This window comes from Podarcis muralis, chromosome 5 (genome assembly GCF_964188315.1).
Source record: "Podarcis muralis chromosome 5, rPodMur119.hap1.1, whole genome shotgun sequence".
Taxonomy (NCBI): Eukaryota; Metazoa; Chordata; class Lepidosauria; order Squamata; family Lacertidae; genus Podarcis; species Podarcis muralis.
The window spans coordinates 51,907,213-51,930,387 of NC_135659.1; the positions used below are offsets into that span (position 1 = coordinate 51,907,213).

Sequence of the window (23,175 nt, forward strand, 5' to 3'; positions counted from 1 at the left end):
TCATGTTTAGTTTCCATGCTACCCTTTTCTATTTACCTCTACTTTATATAAATACCTTGAACCTTTCTGAACATCTTAATTAATTTACTAAAAAAATAAAAAAATAAGCAAGCTCTTTATTGTAGAAGATTCTGGGGAGAACTGTTGAACCTGGGGAAATGCTCAGTATCTATCATGATCACTCATGACAATTTGGGGGCATAGACAGAAAGCTGAAGAGCCAAGAAACCCCTTCACACATATTCCCCAACTCAGTCTTCCAGAAAAGCCTTCAAGAGAAACTTCACCTGAGAATTTGCTGGCTGAAGATTTCCTTTTGTTCAGGGCTGACACGGGCTGATGGAAAACCATCCTGTTGCATCACTTCCTTGATCCAGACACTCAAGTAACTGAAGCAGTGCTTGTTGAGAGCAAAGAGGATCTCAGCAAAGTGATCCATCAAGTTGCGTGCAGCCTGGCCACCTACACCCTGCAGATGGAGCAAATCCAGTTAACACCAGACAATAATCCTCCCAGGAGACTGCACTGCAGGAGGGAGCATTACATTACAAACCTAAGAAGGCTCCAGCAGATTGCATCAAGGAAATGTTTTTAAAAAGGAAGTGGCCAAGGTGGCACACTTGCTTGGGAGTAAGCACCACTGAACTTAGTGGAACACGCTTCCAAGTAAGACATTAAATGCTAGATCAGGCTGCAAATCATTCAGGGATATTCTGGTTAGAAGGGAGCTGAATTAATAAAAGATACTGGAATAAGTGCAGCTTATCTGTGAGCATGGCTCCTTCCAGTTATTCCTTCTAATTGTCCCTGACTTAGCTTGAAAAGCCCCACTCCTTACCTCAAGCACAGCCTGCAGCAGCATTTTGCCATTCTCATGTACCACTTGTCCCACCGGTGGAATCTCCCCACAACGTGGCAATAACTCAGTCTGTAAGAAACAGTGAGAAGGAGTTGATGCAAACTGTATTGCTATAACTCAGATATATAGCCATCTGTCTCCAGTCCCATGTGGGAGATGAGCACATTCCTGTATACATGTCCAAACAGAGTGGAGGCATATACAGTTAGGAGAAAATGCCTCCATACAAAAAATCCCAACTGCAAAAGAAAATAAAAAGGCCCAAATGGCAACTTATGAAAGGAGAAGCTCCCTTCTGGAATTTGGAGGCGGCTCCCTCTCACCAGTTCTGGGTGCTTCTCCATCCTGTCCCAGCACAAGTGCTTCCAAGCCACTTGGCCCAAACGCAACTCTGCCTGTACCATTGGCCAATGGCAGATCTAGCAAAAGCAAAACACTCACAAAAAAGCCACAGGCAGCTTTGACAGTTGGTGCTTCAGGGAACTTCAAGGAGATCACACCTAGAGGGAAAGCAACACTTCAGGACTCAGCTAACACAATTCAAAGCTTTCCACAAGAGTGGGGAAGGAAAGGAGCTTTCCCTTCTCCAAGCATAAGGACATTACATGGAGCTTCAGCTGGTCTGATTTGAGGGGTGTTTCTACATCAAACATGCAGGCTGCTGTCATATATCTGAACCTTTAAGAAACACTGCCTCATTTGGCTATATCAGCTTTCCCAATTGCATCAAGGGAGCTCAATTTTTGGATAGCTTAGTCTTACGGGGCCTGCCTACTCACCACAATGGAATACTGCTTTGACATCCAGGCTGCTACACAGGAACAGGTCAGGTTTCCGTTTGAGTGCCTGCAAGGTACACACACATACACAGACAATAAACACAGCTCTGGCAAGCCAGAGGCAAAAAAGTGCCACAGAATAGCTCCCTGGCCAAGATCCCCATGTGCACTTACCTGGCCATCAGCCATGGTGCACAGTATGTCAGATATGGCAGGAAGGGAAAGAACATAAGTAGGACACTTCTGAAGTCAAGGGCATCAAGGACTCCAGGTAATTAAGAGCCTCTGAAGACACATGTAATTGAAACATTACCTAGAACATTACCTACTAGGATTCCTACTTTGCTACAAATGAAGAAATCTAGAGATGTGGGAACTCTTTTCTACACCGTCAGGAAAGGGGGCTCATCTAGTTTCAGTATTCCTGTTAAACTACAAAACGGCTGATTTTACTTGTGACTTAATATAAATATTGCTGCCTGGCAGCTTATTTCAGCACCATAGACAGCAAGCACAGGCAAGAATTTTGTGAGCCTATCCATTTCAGCACCTTGGACAGCACTCCCCACTGTTACTTCCATTCCTGAAGGACCTAAACATCTGCTCCACCATGGCATTCACAAAACAAGGTGAGACCTATTAACAAACAGGGCCCTAAACAACTTATACTCCTATATAGCTATGTGAAGTATGTGCTTTGTCAATGAAGCACGATCTTCCGGGGCTGCAGAAGTATTGCTTGTTGTACCTGCAACTGGATACCAATCGCTGCAATGACTAGCTTCCAAAGCTTTGTATTCTCAGTTTCCACTCTACATGCCTTGATTGTCCACTTGTTCATCACCCAGGTGGAAGGAACAAAGAGAGTTAAGGGAAGGGCTGTAATTCAGTGGCAGAGCATCTGCCTTGCACACTGAAGCTCTCAGGTACAATTTCTGACATCTGCAGGGACGTCCCCTGCCTGAAACCTGTTAGAGCCACTACCAATCAGTGTAGACAATACTGAGCTAGATGGACCAATGGTTTGACCTGGTGTAAGGCATCTTCCTATGATCCAATGTTATGTCCTTTTCTGTCATGCAATGGTAAATATCTGCTTGGTGCTAATCTGCAGGGTTTTCAATGGTTCTTGTATTGCAAATGCTACTGTTAAAACTGCTACGGAATATTGCTAATACTCTAAAGTTTTAAAAATGATTTTTATTCCATCACCCTAGTAAAGAATGTTTTGTTTGTTTGCATCCCTCCAAGTACTGTTTTACATATTGAGGGCCAGTTTCAACTAATGAGCCCCACTAGCGGAACTAGAGCAATGGGGCTTCCCCTCTTCCCTCTCCCTGCACCCAAATGGGCTGGAGAAGGGCCAGGAGACCCCCCCCCCAAAACAGCCTGCAGGAGGAAGAAAGGGGCATCATTCCATATGGCAAGATGAAGCGCTTGTTTTGACAGAATGATTGCCATAGTGCTATGTTGAATTCCTCCCACAATGTGTTACAGGCAACTAAGGGGAAACAGATTTGCTTAGTACACAGTGCATTGTGAGCCACCAGTATAGAAATAGATAAAAAGGCCAATTAAATCAAATGTCTGAGCCCACACATCTTTGTATTCCATTACTGAAACATTTGCTCATATCCAAAGTGATGCAAATTAAACCATGCAGAATAAATTATATTAATACCTATACAGGTTTCAATAAACAATTTAGCCAATATACCACATGACAGCCAGTTAAAGGAAACTCAGTGCTAGCTCGCAATATGCTCATGACTTGACACTAACCCTTTGTCTCTCTCAACAACTACCTTTGTATCAAAGCAACCTTATGGTGGTGCGCTAAAACTAGGACCTCTAAGAACAAATTTAAAATTTTCATCTAAACACCTATGCTAGAGGAATGACTCTAGTGTTCTGACATTTTAAGCAATTAAAATTGTTCCAACAAAAGATCATTCTTTTGCGTCTCCCTTTCCTCTTCACTTCTTTTTTTCTTCTACATGGCAGTACACACACACAATTTCAGGAAAGTTCAAATGTATATTTAAGCCAAGGCTGCTGGTCTTCTGATTTAGGGATAATATAGGCATTAGTGGGGCAATACTTGCAAATCAAGATTATTTGATTTTTGAACAAAGAAAGGAAAATGGTATATATTATTGCATAATTCTGCCCACAGACACAACATTTATGTTTCACAATGTACCAGTCCACTTGAATGGACAAGCAGTGTTGTTACATACTCAATGGTCTTCTCATTTTAGCAAACTGACCCTTCTGCTAGGCCTGTATTCTAGTCTCACTAGATGGCTTCAAAGGAAGTGCATGCCAGATGCTGATGCTGTGAAGAATTTTCCTACTGATTTGTCTCCACACTAAGCGTGAGGGGAGAACATTCCCCTCGGATTTCAGATTTCTCACATATTCCTATATCCAGTGTCTTTTAACTTGGTTGTTGGGACAGAACAAGCCTGGACATGAGCCACCAGTTGGGCAAGTTAAACAAACAGCAAATGTTAACGTAAGTCTTCTAGGGCATTGCCAATTTAGGCTTACTCCAAGAGAGAAGGGTATAGGTGACATTCTGCCAATGAGACACTGTCAGCAAATTATAGGAAACTGGCAGACTGCAGAAGTTGCACTTTCAAATGCAACCCAGTCCTCCTTGCCTCATACAGAATCCAGAACCATGCGTAGTTTGGAACCATGTTACTTCAAGGGTCTCATTCTCCCATATGAATCCACTCTGCCTCTTTTGTTTTAGTTGAGTTCTTGCTCCAAGTACTACAGGTGTATGTAGGCTGGTAGCCACAAAGAGCATGACTCTTTGGGTGATGGCAGCCTGCCCTTGGAAGTATCTCTCTAGAGAGTCTGCTAAGATGCATTTTGGTGCATGGCCCAAACATCTTTTTAGCAAGGCAGTTGGAAGATGAAGAGTTTCAAATGCTGGACTACTGTAATTAATCTTTTAGTTACAAGTGTTTCAAATATTGCTTCAGAATTTTATTGTATCTTATTGTAAGCTGTTTTGTGGGACTGGCAGACCAGGAGGTAGTATTTAATTTTTTACTCAAAGAAAGAATGAAAGTGCTAATGACAATATGGGGAAGAACCAGTATATCAGCTGCCTCTCTCTCCTCTTTTGGGGTGTGTGTTAAGTTTTAATGTGAATGCTGAGAGTTAGCAAAAGTGTAATGGGACTTAGGCTCACAGATGAAGTAGAATAAGAGACAATGAGAACGCCAGTGACCCCACGATGCAGGGTGCAGTGTCTCCAGACCACCAGCTTTCACATCTCCAAAAGAAGTGGTGAACAAAACATACTGGGCACTAGTAGCTAAATCAGCCCAAACCCAGGCAACTTCTAATTTGAGCTTCTCTCAAAGTATATGGAGGCAAACAAACAATATTTATTCAACCAAGGGAGGAAAGTGTGTGTGTGTGTGTGTGTGTGTGTGTGTGTGTATGCAAGAGAGGAAGACATACAATATAAAAAAGTATTAATAGCATTGTTTTGAGTCCACTGAAACACTACTGCTTTAATTTCCAGCATGGGCCAAACTATGACACCCACTGTCCCAGACACAGTGCTGCATTTTTTAACTCTTCAGGATGAATATTGGCTGGTGATTAGGTCTCATCTGGATGCAGTCAGTCAGAAGATCTGGGGTCCCAAGTTGTTCCATGTCGAACAGCATGAGCTACTGTGGGGCTTTCAACTGTGTCTGGATGCCCCAGGGGCTTCTCCTAGTCCCCTCTCTTCACATCTCCCATTCCAACTCCCTTTTCCTTCATCTGGCTAAAGCTACTCCCTATCCCCCTCCTAGGATGAGATTGTTCCAACCCTTTCCTGAGAACATGGATCCACCATAGGGCTCCACCTATATAATTATAACTGATCTCAGTATTTGATATTTAACTGTACACTGATAGCTGACATCTCCTTAACATGATGACAAAACAAGAATAAGAACTCTAAAGGGTGGCATTTTAATTTTGCGATTTGCTGTTGTCAAATTTCAGAATTTTCTGGAAGTTCGTTACTGTGTTACTGAAGAGAAGTGCGAGATTTACAGTAACGTATTAGCTGATGGTCAGGGGTCCCTTTACCTTTACCTATTAGCAACATTGCCTCCCATATTTGCATCTGTATTAACTGCCACAAGGGGGAGCTAAGCACTCAGACACGTCCCCCATCACAGTATACAGAAACCCCATTAGGCAACAATAAACCAGAGCCAACGAGAGAGCATCTTATTACAGTCAGGAGATCAATATATAAGATCCCACCCCATTCTGCTCCATCAGTTCTTAGTGCTGCAGCTTATTTTCAGTCTAGGGACTGCTCATTCTAATCCACTTGCTGGGGGTGCTTCATCCTTCACTTACTCCAGGGAATGATACCCACCAGCCTCTGCTTGTATTCCACCACCACTGCTTTGCCCTGCCCTGTGCATGATGTCATTACAGCATTAGAGACAGAGCTCTATGGAAGATGCACAATCTGGGGGGGGACGGACAAAACACCAGACACAGAAAGCCTTGGCAGAAATGCTGGAGTGCAGAAGGGTTTTGGGGTCAAACACGGGAGGCAAGGCTCATCTGCTATCCTTACCCATTAGATCAGCTGCCCCTCCCAGATCCACCAAGTTACTGAATACATCACTCCTACCTAATAAACAGAAACTATGGACTTGCCAGCATTTGTAAAGAAGTCAGAGTCACTTCAGAAAAGCACGCAGATCTATACCAGGACTGGAATGCTGCTGCCAGAGCTCTTGAACTACATTAACATTTTTCAGCAGCCCCCTCCTGGGCAAGGCCACACCACATGACCTGGAAACAAACCCAACCTACAAGCCTTGTTGCATCACTAGGTATTGCCCCTTGGGGAATGAAAAGGGCAAACTCACACCTATGAAAAAGGAGAATGTTTTGTTTTCAACTTCCACGGAAACAGATGGAGAAACTCGATATTCAACTAAAAGGAAAAAACGTTGTCAACAGAAAGCTAAAAATAGGTTTAAATTGAATTAAAAAAGAGAAAGAGAGAGAACAGAAAGTGAATGAATAAGAAACTAAAACACACCTGTGCCAGGAGTTGCATAAATGAATCAACAATATCAGGATGATCCCTGGGCCCTAAAAATATAATAAAGATGTAACTGAAGAGAAAAATCATACAAACAGCAACTCAACATCATATAGTTATGTGATACAGAAAGAATTTACAAGTGAAAACAGGAGTAAGGGAAGGAAGGGGAGGGTGCAAGGGGGTGGGTTGAGGAGGGCAGGCACATGAGCAGCTTGAAGCAAGTTAAAGAAACAAAACATACAAAAATCATGGAGCTTGGAAACCCAAGAACAGAAAGAAAGTGCAAAGGAATAGGCCTGTGCCCAGAGTCCCCTGCCAAGCACCAAGGATAGGAAGGGGAGAGCTCATTGCACCCTAGCAGGGGAAGAGAGAAGCAGGAGCTAACTGGACACCAGCTTCATGTGGAGAACGAGCACATTTGAACTGGATACATGTTATCATGATTTACTTGGTCCTGAAAGACAACTCCAGAGTCAAACAACAAATCCAGTATTGACATGGAGTAGGCACAAAGTCTTGGAAATCCACTAGAGTGCTGGATGGACAGTCCCAGCACAGTATTTTCCTAACATCCATGTCCACATGCCTACCTAGTTGGGAAGAACCCAACTTTCTGGCATTTTCTGCAGGGAAAGGCCAGCGTGGTTGCTGGTAAGCATACTTCCATTCCACAAAAGAGAAAGCCTTGTGGCATTATAAATTTAGCAAATTTATTATCACATAAGCTTTCCTGGATCTGAGAATTCTCTTCCTCCATGTTGGCTATGCCTGACCCAGTCAGGCAGTAACAGGGCATCACTCCAAGCACTAGTTGCTCCCCATCAATTCTGAGTTCAAACAAGGACCTGGAGAAGGAAGCAGATACCCCACCAACCATGCTGACTGGATCTGTACATGTATTCCAAGCTTTTCATCTCAGCTGGGGTCAAAATGGAGTCAATATGGCAGTTCCATGCAAAGGCAAGTCCAAACACTTGCTGGGAATTTCACAAAGCTGTAAAAGGAATCCTTTGAGCTGGAGAACCAGGGAGATAGGATACAGAGTCCACATGACAAATGTTTTATTTAGGCCACGGGGGAAAAAACCCCTGATGAATATGGTCGACTCCATAAAGAGCAGTGATGGGGTTAACTGAAAGACATTACAACACACTCCTGAGTGATTCTTGCTTTCTACTCAGAGCCGACTGTTCAATTCATCTTCCTCTTGGGGCTCTAACCCTGGAATCTGACACGGGGAGGGCACATTTCCAGTCATGAAGGACAGGAGAAGAGGGGGAAATGGCAGCACTACTGTCCACTCAGGCACTGATACCTGAGGAGAAGCATGCCAGAGAATCCACCTCAGCAAGAGCTTTTCATCTTCATCTGTACCAGCTAAAAGCTTTTGGAACTGAACGAGCATGGCCATGACCTGAGGAAGGTGTTCCCTCCCCCCACCTGCACACACCTTATAGTCGAGTCTGAACAGCTGAAACCAGGAACAGCAGTTTTCAACGTGGCAGCCTCACAAGACTGAAGGTGCCCAAGCACACGTACCTTGCTGAAACAGTGTTAGCGTAACTGATGTGACGAGCAGAAAGAGCGCCTTGATAGGTGGGAAATGGGCAGGCTCATGGGCAAAGATGTGAACCAGCTGGGGATATAAAATACAAAGGGCATTGAAGCCAGAGCAGTCTGGTATGACCCATTCCATCCCATATTTGTAGCCCCTAGCTATCCCCCGTGTAAGTCTACCTGCCTGTTCTCTGCCTGAAAACATCAACAAGACCCTTGCTGCTAACACAACAAAGGAGACAGAGACCAGATGGCATAGGAACAGTACAGAGGGTAGGAATTACTCAACAGATTATCAGCCTCCATTGTAAACTTAGTAGCTTACAGGAATTCTAGTACTTAGACTTACCTGTCGAGTGAGATCAATTGCAGATGCCTGAGGAATGGTGCTATACATCTGGCCCAGCATCTCACACAGTTGAGGCACCATGGGTGCAAAGTCATCCAGGAGGGTCTTCACAGACTTTTCAAAAATGGAGCACACAGACTGTGGGAAGAGGAAGGGCTGCATCAAGGGAGGACTGGTTAAATAACTTGTTCCTTAGCTAAATATCTACTGATTCTGTACTTCACCTTTCCTCAAAGAAGCCTGAGGTGCCATATATAGTTTCCTCCACCCACCTCCAATTCAGTTCTGTGAGGTAAGTTTGGCGTGGTCGGCCAAACTCCTAAGCCTAAAAGTAGAATACCAAATTGAACAGAATGTGGGAATCAACTGAAAAGAGAGACTTATCCAACATCACAAACATACCTTCTTCAAGTTCTGCCAACAACCACCAGTGCCAACCTGGGAATCTCCTAACTATAGCTATGTGGGCAAAGTGTTGCTTGTTTTTTAACCTAGAAGATGCATTACCTCCACAACCTGGGCATCATTCAGCCACTTGCTGAGCACTTTCTGGATAAGCTGGAAGACTTGCTGCAGCACCATCACCACCTAGAGGAAGAAGATAGAAGAGAATTACGAAACTGGCTTGGTCTACCACAGTTTGAGGAGGAGGAGGAGGAGAGAGCTCAAAGCCATTCAGATCCAGGGATGAAAAGATGGTATTAGAGGCCTCTCTAGAGATTGCTCCACAACTCATATTATGCCAGAGTAGTTTTCAAAAGTCTCACAATACCAGATGTGTAGCTGCCCTCACTTCTTTTTAAAAGTGAACACAAAGAAAATATACACAATTGAAGGGACATTCTGAGCTCTCTTCTGATCACTCAGTAGTCACGTCAAACAGCTCACAATCTGCAGTGATGAAGTGGCTAATCTACGCGGGCTCATTCCAATAGTTAAAGTAACACACACACACACACACACACACAGTGCTATGTTGTACACCATCTATTTTCACAACCCTTCAACCATTCTATGCTACTGCCCATCAAGAGTTAGAAGAAGCTGCCTACAGTTACATGGCAGGGAAGAGGCACAGCCAAATAAACATGGAGTTGTATGCCCTAATGTATAAAAAGAACTACTCAGACACATGTAACACCCACCGGATTGGGGCCCTGAGGCACCGGCAGCTTCTTGACCTCTGAGCTCTCATGATCATCATCATGATGACTGATGTCCAATGTGGTGAAGAGGTTGGAGAGCAAGCCCAGGATGTGGATGATGGCCAACTTGTTGGAGGGGTTTGGCTGCAAGGCAAGGCATCACTATAGCAGTTACAGTAGATTCAGGATATGGGCCACTCACATCAGATGTCCCAGACTGGCAGCAAGAATGGACAGCACAACTGTGAAGCATAGTCTAGTGATTGATTCCCCCCCCCCCCCGCCAATTCTCACCCACTCCGTTCTTGACTTCAGAAGCATAATGGAAAACAGGGCAGGGGGAAGGAATTTAAAAACCAGAGGACAGAGATAAGAAATGAGAGGCTTGCAAGACCAGGGAGGTATGGTTAAAACAAGGCACAACTTGCAACAAGAAGAGTAGAGTTTTACACACAACAGGCTCTATTCTTTCTTAAAAGAAGGTTGGCAAACAGCCACCACCAAGAAAGGGGAGTAGCTCACCGTTTCATCAGCTAGCTTCTCCAGCTGCTGGATGTAAGGAGTAATCAGTGAGTGCAGATTCTTCAAAATCTCCTCCACTTGGAGGGCAGACAGCAAGAAGCCCAGAGCTTGCATCAGCCACATGCACTGACTTGTCTGGGGGCAGAACAAGATGGACAACATTCTTAGTTTCTCCTATTATCCTCAGAAAGTCATGCTACACTACATCTCAGTTGGAGTTTATTCTCCGTATATTTTTCGTCAACTCTAATGCTTAAGTCTTAGCTATGCCTTCTGGAAGTCTCAACACAGAAACCTGTGTTTAGTGCCAGAACTTAGCACCAAAATAGCCATTGTCAGAGCCCTGAGTCACAGATAAACACAAATAAGACTCTTTCATGCAGCTTTGGAATGCCTGGAAACATAACGGATGTCTATCTAAACCAGGAAAGAAAAATGTGTGACTCTACAGATGCTTTTGGATTCCAACTCCCAACAGTTCTTGCCTGCAAAGCCAATGGCCAGCAACTTCTGGAGGGTCACAGATTCCCCACTCCTGATCAAAACTCTGTTTGGGAGACACGCATGCAATTTCACCAATCCCTCTAATCCTCCTCTCATTGACTGGAATGCTCAATACTTCGGAAATGATAACCTGATAGGTAACCATATATTCTGTACATTCTTTGATCCTCTGCACCAGGGAGGAGTATAAGTATCTTACCTTGTGAATCTGCTTCATTAGCACATCCTACAGAAGGAAAGATGTGAGAAAGTGAGTACTCGCCCCACAGCAGAAACGTTTAACAATGCTCCAACCACAATATCAACTGACAACTCTGGGAGACAAACACTGATCTGGAGCATGGGCGCTGTGACATTTCAAGTGGATAAGCAAGAGAAGGCTAACTCCCTTCTGATTAACTTAAGCTTGGCCCCTTCCATACATGCTTTTAAGAGGGCCTTGAAAAGCTCTCTACTGCTTTTCCTGAAGAGTGTTAAAGACTTGTATGATTCAGAGCAGCTTTCTCATAGTAGTTGTACACCTGTCTGATGTACCTATTGTCATCTTGCATCAATCTGTTTACATACCGGTGAGGGCTTGATCTTAAAATGCAGCTTATAAATATATGAATAAATAATCAATAAGCACCCTCTCCCTCCTACAGTGAAAGCCAACCCTTCTCAAGGATGCTTCATAATGGATAAGTAGTCATCAGTGATTCATTATAGGCAGTGGTTTCATACAGCTTGTCTCCCAAGCTCCATAATGTCAGCAGCAAGGGTCAACAGTTCTGCTTCCTCCACACACCCTGCAAGCATAATTTTTCCTCTTCTAGAAGGAAATGTGAAGGGGAAACCAAAGACTGCATTTAGTTTAGCAGAAAGCTGAGCTGAATCTTGACCAAATTTCCACTGCAGAAGTAGCTCAAAGTCAATCCACCTTGCCAGCTGCCAAAACAGATGAACACATATCTTCAAACTGATAAGGTTCAAGTTATTTTAACTGATAGATGCAGTCAGAATTCCCATTCTGACAATGTGCAATAAATATTTACTCCACTAAATCTCACATACACACGTAGATATCCTCCTCAGAATGTTCCTACTGCTCTAAGCCCTGTTGAATAATCTCTGCTCAAAACTAGTCAGTGACTTAAACTTCCATGTTCTCATAGAACCATGTATCTTTAGACCATTATTTCAGTTACCTGAGAGACAGCAACTATGTTGGCAGCATAGGGAGGCAAGTCATACTTGCATTCACGGCAGATTTTCTTAAGGGTTGAGACACTAGAGATGGACAACTCAGGATTGCCCAGAGCCTGTAGCACCAGGGGTAAGACATTGTTGATCATGACAGGGTGGTCAGCCAGCCACTCTGAAAGTGCTCCTAGAAAGATAGAAAATGCAGAGTCATGAGCTGCTCTGTTTAATGTGCCAAATGCTATCAGTACAGCCCACAAAAAGCAAAGAAGCACCCCATCAGTATTTAGTTATTTAAAAGCATTACTAAACCACTTCATTAAAGGTCTAAGCAACGTACAAAAATACAGCCATAAACAGGATCATAAAAACAGCTAGTGCAGTTCCCTCAGCACAGGTGCACTATGTGCATGTCAAGGTGCTCCATTCAAAAAACTGGCTGTAACATTCTCCGCCAGATATAGCTTCCAAACCATCTCAAGAAAGTTCCACATGGACTACTGTAATGCACACCAATTACAGGCATTAGGAATCTTTTCAGTCCAAGGGCCACATTTCCTCACTGCCAACCTTCAGGGAGCTACATGCTGGTGGGGGAGTAAAAAAAATAAATTGCCCCATTCTGTTTTGGCCACACTCAAAGCTGGCACACATATACACATAGCAGAGACAATGCAAGGCTTTTTGCAGCCTAATTGTAGCACAGGCTTGGGCAAGGAGAGGGTACTGTGGACTGGATGAAGAGGCCCCACAGGCCACATCCAGCCTATGGACTGCTGGTTCCATAGTGTTGTAAGACCTCAACAGCCTGAGGTTCTTTGGGTTAACCTTCCCTTTCAGCACCCATTCCCTCCCCATACCCAGTCTTCTTACCAATAGTGAACATAACCGTATCTGCAAGCTGCACATTGCTGATGCTGATGTGAGGAATGAGCCCAATGAGGCCAGGCACTACATCCGAGTAGTTTACATCTATTGTTTCTGCGATGGACTGGAACCCATAAAGCAAAGCTTCTGTGTGCTGCCAGAGAAAAAAGATTTCATTCTTGAGCCCAGGCCGAACTGTAATGCCCCACATAGATATTTGTTATTTATTTATTTATTAAATGCATATACCTCCCTTCATCCGATTTGCAACATGGACTCAGCGTTGGTGCTGAATTTTACAAAGGGTGGTTCAAACACCACTACCCAAATGAACAGTGATATATAAATATTTTAAATTTATTTAATCAAACTTGAAGGCAATGAAGGCAGAGACACAGTATGTTGAAAAAGTCCCCAACCTAGATTTCATTTTTACAAAAAATATGCAGGGCTAACTTCCATAGAAAGTTATGATGAGTTGTTGATCCTTTACACTTAGTAGCACAATAATAATTGTTTCACCAGTAAGCTTTTTGCAGGGGCATCATATCCAGTTAGTCAAATTCTTCAGGTCAAGGAACCCCTTTCCCCAGCAACATAAAGCACCTGCTATCCTTCAGTGCAACCCCAACCAGACATCCTAAAAGCGCTGTGCTATATAACACACAGGGCTCACCCACACTTCCACTTGTCCCATGCCTTGAAAGCATGGATCCAAGAGGTTTTCCACTTGTCCTGTTTGTCTCACCACTTTCCATGGGAACAAACACCAATCTGCAGAAAAATCGATTGGCGTTTGCTCTGATTAAGCAGTAAAAAGTGGGTTTCCTGGGGGGAAAGGGGCGGGGCAAATGTGGATGAGCTCATTGTGTAGTCTCTCCCCTTCCTGCACCTGCAAGAGGAGGCAGGATACACCTGCATCCATGCTCCCTCTCACCACGGGCTATTCTAGCAAGATATGGACTGCTGAGGCTGCATACTTAGTATGCTGGAGTGCTGCTATGTTTGCTACTGTCTTAAGGCTTCCAGGTGCGTGGACTGTAAATCATGGCTAGGCTGGGTTTTTGCTTGGCTGTCACATTGATGAACGAGGAGCCCCTGCGGTCACTGGTCCTTGACGCCCATCACTGTTTGCTGTGCCAGTAACACACTGTCAACATGCCAAGGTGAACAGATACATTCTGATTAGCTGCCACACAGAAACCTCTAGCCTGGCATTACCACCCATCATGGCACAGGAGACATATCTAAGAATCTTTCAGCATCTTTCAGCAAACTGTAAAGGCAGATTTTCTTTGTAACACTGGAGGTAGTAGGACAACTACACTCCTCAATTTTCCCAGTACAGAAACCTAACTTGTAGACTATATAAAAACACGTGGTAACACAAACCCTATGGTAAGGAAAAATAGATATAATTGAGCATGCCTCCTGCTGTCAGATATCTTGCATAATTTGGTGGCTGCCACACAGTGATGGGAGGTGTGCCAGAATGCTTGCAAAAACCACCAGCAGTGTCTAACACTAGGAGACAAATCAGCAAGCTGAAAGTTGGGGCATAAAAGCAATCCTTCAGTCCCAATTTTATAAGTAACCAACTCAGATGTACACTACAAGGAAGAGGTTGACACATTTCAGACCCATTCAACAATTCTAACAACTTTTTGGAGTTTTGTGACTTTGGATTGCCCTTCTACACATACTGCTCTGAGGTTTAACAGATGGCTCTTCTAACCAAGACACTCTGCACCTTCACTTTACCTTAGGCACCTCTCTTCTACAATGCTCTCGCCCCAGGTCTAACAAGGACTAGTACCATCCTTTCTTAAAAATCTGCAGCATCTTCAGCCTCTGTGCTTGCTGCATTCCTCTAGCTTGTGTTCCATTTGAGGGTGGAGCTCTCCACTCACCTGCCATGAGGATGGCTGCTCTGTGTTGGTCAAGAGGCGACCTAGTTTGTCATATAAGCTGCTCAACAGCTCTGCTCCAAGCATTTCATACACATACATCAAGGTGTCAGAGATGTCCACTCTGAGGAAATGAGCAATAGAAAAAAAGAGTTACAAAACACTCCCACATTACTAAATAGCAGCTAAATTGCTGAAACAGTTATAGCCCATAGCCAAATCAGGGCAAGTTCAATGTTTACTCCCATTAATGAAGCATGATCAATTTCCTCTTCTGCAGATTATAAGCACTGCACACCAACTGAATGCTAAGGGATATGATTAGGCAAAAGGTCATACCGGTATATCCGAAATTGCTCCTTTTCATCAGAGGACCAGCAGCTGTACTCTTCATCAGAGGGAAACTGTGCCTTGTGCAGAAGCACATCCACCAGCTGGAAATAGACAGGCCGATATACCTGCTGATACATGGCCTGCTTTTCTGGATCAAAAGAGAGGATGTCATCCTGCAAAGAAAAAGATCATTCAACAAGTGGAGGTTGTAAAAATCAGCCCTGAACTCCAGCAATCATGTTGATGTTAACACAATCAGTCCCCCAAGCATTCTGATGTGATTGGGGGTGGGGGAGAATCACCTCTCATTGCTGTTGAATCTCTATATGGGAAACCCAGAAATGACATTTTAGAGTCAAGTTACTCCACTCAAATATTCTCCTTAATGCATCAAAGATCCTTCCTAGCTTTTAGGAGCAGTTCTACATATTTTGTCAGGTCACTCTCTCTGTAGTATCATTCCTTCTCAATACATTGACACCAACTAGACAAGTACAGAAGCCATCACAGGCTGGTAAAGCAGCTGACCATGTCTGCTTTCTTCTACTTTTAGTGACCAACACCTTGTTCTTTCCTTTAGAGACAGTTTTAGCCAGTTAAGGAATAAATCCGTCCCCTACAGTATAGCAATGTCTGCTCCAAGAAGAAAGCTGGGTATTCCTATGCTGCTCAAGGCTGGCATGGACAAGGTTACCTTATAAACTAGGCTGATGCAAAAACAGATGTATAGAAAAGAAAAGTAAGAAGGGATTCTGGGTCAGTGAATACAATCCTGGAGGCTTCACTAAACCTCTGATTTAAGATTCTTCCACTAGGCAGAGCTTATGAAGGAAATAGAAAAGGCTGATCCTGGGCTGTCTGGCACAAAATTACCAAAGGTTTTGGGAACCCATGGGAAACTGCAAAGGTGTGTACTGGTGTGGGTTAGACCATGCAGAAAAAGTCTTCTGCTGTCTCTCTGCTCTTGAGCAGCCTATAAAAGATGCTGCTTCAGTTTTGTTCCCTTCATTAGGAACGATGTGCCTGTGGACTCAAGTACTGCGCCAGTCACACACTGAGACAATGCATGACCTCATCTCATTTCAAGCTGGCACCCAGAGAAGCAGCAGCTCAACAGCTAGCCTTGCTCTTGGGCAGTGCAGGAGTATGTCAGGCTAATTTGCCATGCTAATGAAGCTTCTGGGCTCCAAGGAAGTGTGGGGATGGGGAGGGCAAGTCAGACCAGGCTGCACTGCTTCGAGGACTGTGTCTCAGCATAGCAGCACGCATACACCACAACAGACAAATCTGCATCTGCATTAATTGTGCTTGGAACTGGGAATAGCAGCACTTTGCCTGTCAAGACAGAGAACAAACTTGGTCTTCTTCCATAGCTGAAAAGAGCTATTATCTGTAAGGCTCTTCCAATAAGGCCACTGATGCACTATGGGTTACTCTAGTAAAGAAACACCTTGCCACCACTAGACAGCAAACTAAATGGAGCTCTCTTCCTGTCAAAACAGGGTACTCACAGTCAAGTTGTTCTCTAGCAGAAAGAGAGGAAGATGATAAATCTACCTCGTAGCGAATAATTTGATTCATGTAATGAAGTGTTTAGTTTACACACTTCTTGAAGAAGGTGGAGTCTGAGCTGCAAATAAATACCTGCAGGACCTAAAAGGAGTTTAAGGCTCACAGGTATATCTGAGCATCTTCTCTGTTGCCACAGAACATATTACTGGAACACAACTATGTTTAAACACCATGTTTATACAGTGAGCAGAATTACTATACATCCTTGTCACTCACTCTGGCCTTCAATATATGCATGCAAGAATGCAAGAATTTCCACTCCATTAAGCACAGAGCATACATCAAGTTTGGCCTCAGAGCTTCTAGTGGACAATTCCAGAACATTCCATTATACTCAATCCAGAGCCAATATCTATACAAGTGCTTGCATATGCAGAACAATTAGTGTAATCGTCATAAACAACTTTAATGTGCTAGCTATTAGCCTTGCCAACTTTTTCATGTAGAGGCATGCAGAACCGCTAGTACAAGCACATGCCTGGCACCAACCAAAGTACAAGCCAGAGAACAAACCTATAAAGATGGCACTGAAGAAGTCCACTTCATGAAGGTGGCTAACACTTACCTGAAGTGTATACCAGAAAGTGAGTGTAAGTGAACTCGTGGTCTCATTGACAGGATAGTGTCCTGGGATCCCAGTGCAGAACATGATCATGTTAACCAGTGCTAGGAAGCTCTGCCAGTGGTCCACTTGGTCCAAGAGAGCTCTGTGGGAGATAGTAGGCACACTGCATCAGGAATTGGCTCTGCCATTGCAGGTGCATAGAAACAGCAGTCACCCCACATTTGGGATAATACAGTACAGTATATCAGTGCACTATACCCTCTACAGCAGGCATCCCCAAACTCAGCCTTCCAGCTGTTTTAAGACTACAACTCCCATTATCCCTAGCTAACAGGACCAGTGGTCAGGGATGATGGGAATTGTAGTCCCAAAGCAGCTGGAGGACCGAGTTTGGGGATGCCTGCTCTACAGGAAAAGGGCTAGAAAGCAAACTGAAAGGGATTCGGCCAACTCAAGCAAGTGGAAAGGGGTTCCGTATAGTCCAGGCATGGCCAAACTTGGCCCTCCAGCTGTTTTGGGACTACAACTCCCATCATCCCTAGCTAACAGGACCAGTGGTCAGGGATGATGGGAACTATAGTCCCAAAACAGCTGGTGGGCCAACTTTGGCCATGCCTGGTATAGTATCTCTACTATCACGCACAGATACATTAGCATCCATATGATCCTTTGGAGCTGCTTTAGAATGAAGTTTGGGAGACTTATGGGCTGCTTAGCTACAAAGAAACCTAGTAGGGCACATAGCTGTCAACTTACAGATTTGAAAATAAGGGACCAGCAGCCTCAAAAATAAGGGATCAGCAGCCAAAATAAGGGATTTTCCCAGCACAGGTATGTTCGACTTCTGAGCCCCTCTGAGCCAAAGGCAGAAAGCCCAGCCAACAGCCAAATGAAGCCTCAAGAGGTGGTTCCCACAGCGCAGCAACCTGGCAAAGGGGATGCAGCCAGGAAAACCACTGTCACCTCTCCGCTGGGAAGCACTGAGCAAAGGCGAGTCCCCAGGCAACACACCACAAGGCATGCAAGCTCCACCCCCCAGTCATTCTTAGACTCCTTATTGGGTGAGCAACGCAGCCAAGCAACACAGTTGGAGCCTCCCTCCTCCTCGGTCAGCAGGGAGAGGAGCTGCTTCCTTTGAAACCCAGGAAATTTAACGGACATCATCAATAACAGACAGCAGTGGGACACCACGCTGGGATAAGGGACTTTCCCGCCAAAAAAGGGACAGTTGACAGCTATGGTAGGGCAGAGGGAACACTCCCCAAAATAGCTCCACTTTCTACTGATCATTGCTATCAGATTCCATCACCATGCTCCTCACCGGGAATGATTCTCCCCCAGGGCAACAGCAATGCGGCAGATCCCATGAGATGTCTCCATATCCCTGCTCTGAACTGCTTGACGTAGTTGTTCCTGGAGTCCCAGAACAGGTGGGATGAGCTTCAGAAGAGTATTCACATACCTGCCAAGGGAGAGAGGAGATGGGAGGCTTTATGCCTATATAGCCTCCTAAAATAATGAACCTTCAATCACAAATGTAAGATGACTCCTGCTGAATCAAGCCAGATAGCAGTTTTGCCCAGCCTTCCATTTCCCATGTTGCCCAACCAGATGCTTCAGGAAGCTCGTAAGCAATGGTTGAAGGTAACAGTCCTGTCCTACAATTTGCTCTGCAGCAACTGTACTCGGAGTTATATAATCTGTGAACCTGGAGTTTCTGTTAAATACTATTGCTACCGACCTTTCATAGACCATTTCCCCCCATGAAGGTGGCTTATCTCTTGCACCAGTGAATTCCACAAGTTAGTTGTGCACTGTGTGAAGAACTATTTTCTTTTTGTCTATCCTCAATTTGCCAATCAATAGTGAGTGACCCTGAGTGCTGGGAGTAAGAAAAAAATTCTCCACCACACAACTCATGATTTTTTTGAAGCTCTATCATCCTCTTCTTGTCTTTTATCTAAATATAAAAGCCCCAAACACCAAGGGCATCTTACACAGACCTCTCCCCCACAACTCTGAAAGTGCCTACATCAGTCAGGAAACCCAAGCCAACTGTAAAGAGTGTATTTTGTTATCTCTAGGCTTGTCGCATGCAAACTACTGTCACATTAACCAACACATCAATACCCATTTTGCCCCTTGGAAGTGAAATTTTTCAGATATGAGATTTTCTATACCTCTTAAATGATTCTTCCTGGCACAGAATATTGATAACTTACATTAAATGGCCTTCTCTTCCACAACAAACCTTTCAAAATTCCTGATCTACAGGTCTTGTAAGCTAACAAACACTGCTGAGAGAACATACCTAGAACTTTCATGATGAAGAGTCCTGTAGCACTTTAAAGACTAATACAGTGGTACCTTAGATTACAGATGCTTCAGGTTACAGACGCTTCAGGTTACAGACTCCGCTAACCCAGAAATAGTACCTCGGGTTAAGAACTTTGCTTCAGGATGAGAACAGAAATCATGTGGTGGCAGCGCAGCGGCAGCAGGAGGCCCCATTAGCTAAAGTGGTACCTCAGGTTAAGAACAGTTTCAAGTTAAGAATAGACCTCCAGAACAAATTAAGTTCTTAACCTGAGGTACCACTGTAACTCATGACATGAGCCTACGTGAAATACCTGAAATAGGAAGAAGGTTTGTATACACCATGGAAGAGAAAGTATTTTACAGTAAGGCCAAGACAACAAAATATAACATATCCTGGTCCCGATAAAGCCTAAGTGCAGTAATATCTGCTGAGCGCAGATGAACACATAACCCAGTTAGATGCATTCTTTTCCCCAGATGAATGCCAAAGGAACCAGCTCACACTAAGTTGTGTCCTGTCTGTGCAAGATGAAACCATGATTGTAACACTTCATGGGATGCAGTGAGGTAGCCATCAACAATCCCTTTTCATACCAAAAGATAATGTAAAGTGTAAAATTCGCTAACAAACATCATGTCCTAGCCATCTTAAGAATCCTTTGTTATTTTCTACATAGGATAACAGATACAGATTTGTAGGCAGATGACAGAACATACCTCATGGCGGTTGAACAAGTGAAAGAGGCCTTGATAACAATGTTGTGAGAGGTAGGCTTTACAACTCAGTCTACTTTGTTACGTTCTAGCATGATTCTGGTGATGATGATGATGATGATGATGATGATGATTATAGTGCATGCTAGAAGAGTAACTGTTTAGGACACATGCTAAAACCTAGAAAATAGGGTGCTGAAAAGGGCTGGAGCTCCCCAGAGCAACATTAATTTTCTGAGGCCATTTCAGATTAGTTTCCAGCTTGGTTTTGGAACTGAAACTGTCTTAGTCTCCCTTATGAGTGATCTATGCCAAGGGAATGAGACCCTGCTAATTCAACTATACACCTCATGACTTTCAATACTATTGACATTGCTATCCTTCTAGATTGGCTGCACTGGGGGAGAACAGGGGAACCACACTTTGGCGATCCCATACCAACATGAATCATCAGTTCTAGAAGGTCACGGTGCTGGACTGTTGCTGTGACCCATGACAGTCATGCCATGTTGTTCCACACAACTCTAGTCTGCCCTTCCTATGTTGTACCAACATCTATTTGGGAATGGGGAACCAGTGGTTCTCCAGATGTTGAAGTACAGCTCCCATCATCCCTGACTATTACACACACTGGCTGGGACTGATGGGAGTTGGGAGTCCACCAATATCAGGAGGGTCATGTGTTCTCTATCCCTGATCTACATGAAACTACTGAGTGAGATTTGAGAATTTAGGGCACACTTGACACTCACCTCTATCATTTTTCCTTCTAATTCAGCTGGTGCTGTGGCCTTTAAAAGTGCTGAATTGGTGCCTGGAACCCGTAATCGGCTGCATGAGGACCAATGTCCTGAAGCTCAGTCATGACAAGTTCTATTGATAGGTGGCTTGCCTGCCTTAGTAGATTGGATACACAGTCTGGAGGTGCTATGAGATCTAGCCTTACTTCTGGATGCCCAAGTAACCTCAGTGGTACAAAATACCTTTTATTACTCTAGGCTGGTACAACCAAGCTAACCACAATTAATCATGCTCCAGGAAAATCCCATTCAGATTGTTGCAATGTATTGTATATAGGGCTGACCTTGAAGAGTTTGGAAGTCAGTTAGTAACCTAGTTGCCATATTTTGCACTACTTGGGATGAGATATATGGAACACATCTTGCCAGTCTTAAAACAACTGCACTGGCTCCTGCATTGATTTCCAGAGCAAATTCACTGTGCTATTTAAAGATCTAAACAGCTTGGGATGAAGATACCTCAGTAACTACTTCCTCCCACATGAACCAGCCAGGGTTTTAAGATCCTCTGAGGCTTTTTGCGCCCTCCCCCATCCGAAGCAAGATGGATGGTGATGCACAATGGGGCTTTTTCTACTGTGATGCCCTGTCTCTGCAATGCTCTCCCCAGGAGCTCCGCCTGGTGCTAATTCTACTTACTTTCCATACCAAATGAGGATCTTTTCATTCAGCCATACACTTTAGTGTCTTTTAGTCTCAAATGATGGTTTTATCTGGCTTTTGTTTTCCCCCTGCTGTTTATGTTCATTGTCACTGTACTTTAATTGAAGCATGTTATTTTAAATGATTTATACAAACTGCTTTGTGAGGGTTATCCAAACACTTAAAATAATGAGCACATACTAGATACCAGGATCAAAAAACTCTGGTGGAGATGCAGCTGTGCATTTCCCTCTCACCACACACACCACTTAATATATGAGGTGGGTGCCCATACATGCACAGGCCCAATTGCACAGGCAGGAACATAGGAAACTGCCTTATACCGAGTCAGACCACTGGCCCATCTAGCTCAGTACTGTCTACACTGACTGGCAGCAGCTCTCGAAGGTTTCAGCAAGGACACAGTTCTGGCTCTAGCTGGAAATGTCAGGGATTGAACCTGGGACCTTCTTGATAACAACAATAATTTCATTATTTATACCCCAGCCACTAAGCGGCTTCCAGCACATATAAAATATTGTAAAACATTAAACATTAAAAACTTCCCAATACAGGGCTGCCTTCAGATGTCTTTTAAAAGTTCTGTAGTTCTCTATCTCCTTCTTATGCAAGGCAGATGCTCTGCCACTGAGATATGGCCCTTAAACCTCAACCAATACATAAATGTAAAAGACTTTTGTTTTTGCTGCAAAAACTCAACATCACTACTCTTCTGGAATTTACCAGCTACAGGTGAATTTAAAATCTGAATTCAGATTTTAAGGATGAGTGTGTTCTGCTCAAACTTCAGGGAAAAATAATCTGGATATGGTTTCCCTGTTCTGGTCTATTCACAATGCTCGGTGCTTGTCCTTCCTTCTGCATAGTTCCATTACCCCACAACATTTCACAAAGTCAACATTTTCATGCATTCAGGATGAAACATATTCTGAAATGGAATACAAATCTAAAGCTGTATGCCATTCACAGAATTTATTCCATCTGAAGAATCTGTTGGTAAAGGGGAGGCGGGAGGCTGAAAGAGTCAAGACCCTTGAATATCCATTTCCTAAAATCAAAAGAACAATGCTCATACAGTGGTCTCCTGGGGGCATCCAGGCAGCTACTGCCTCCCTGTGCACAGCAGCATTCCAGCACCATATAAGCAATTTCATGCCTGTCAATCTCCCTGCTGCTGCCAATAAGTGATTGTAACCATGACAACAAGCACAGAGGAAATGGAGGGGAAGAGCAAAGGATGGCCCCCAGAGAGAGGCTGTGCTGGCGGCTAATCGGCCAGCTGTCAGTTACCTGGCTACTGAGGCATATTATCTGGAGACACAGCTATTCTGCACTCGCATGCCTGCCCCCACCGCACATGCAGCTCATAGATACAGGTGGAAGAACACACCAATGTGCATGCATGCAGCACTAAACAGTTCAAAGGCCATCCATATGCTAACATCA

The 23,175-nt window shown here is 44.0% G+C and overlaps 1 protein-coding gene across 3 annotated transcripts in view; it reads right to left on the reverse strand.

The window, feature by feature from the left end:
- Window positions 1-23,175, reverse strand: part of IPO13 (importin 13) — a 41,926-nt gene that overhangs the window by 986 nt on the left and 17,765 nt on the right. For all 3 annotated transcript variants that reach the window (XM_028733747.2, XM_028733749.2, XM_028733748.2), the window contains exons 3-19: window positions 18,555-18,695; window positions 17,234-17,375; window positions 15,103-15,269; window positions 14,767-14,887; window positions 12,863-13,010; window positions 11,995-12,176; window positions 11,007-11,033; window positions 10,304-10,438; window positions 9,782-9,925; window positions 9,144-9,224; window positions 8,637-8,774; window positions 8,270-8,366; window positions 6,725-6,777; window positions 1,639-1,705; window positions 1,301-1,359; window positions 839-928; window positions 288-469 (exon numbers count right to left, since the gene is read on the reverse strand). In XM_028733747.2, the coding sequence (XP_028589580.1) occupies window positions 288-469; window positions 839-928; window positions 1,301-1,359; window positions 1,639-1,705; window positions 6,725-6,777; window positions 8,270-8,366; window positions 8,637-8,774; window positions 9,144-9,224; window positions 9,782-9,925; window positions 10,304-10,438; window positions 11,007-11,033; window positions 11,995-12,176; window positions 12,863-13,010; window positions 14,767-14,887; window positions 15,103-15,269; window positions 17,234-17,375; window positions 18,555-18,695 (1,974 nt within the window). The remainder of the gene's footprint in view (window positions 1-287; window positions 470-838; window positions 929-1,300; window positions 1,360-1,638; window positions 1,706-6,724; window positions 6,778-8,269; window positions 8,367-8,636; window positions 8,775-9,143; window positions 9,225-9,781; window positions 9,926-10,303; window positions 10,439-11,006; window positions 11,034-11,994; window positions 12,177-12,862; window positions 13,011-14,766; window positions 14,888-15,102; window positions 15,270-17,233; window positions 17,376-18,554; window positions 18,696-23,175) is intronic.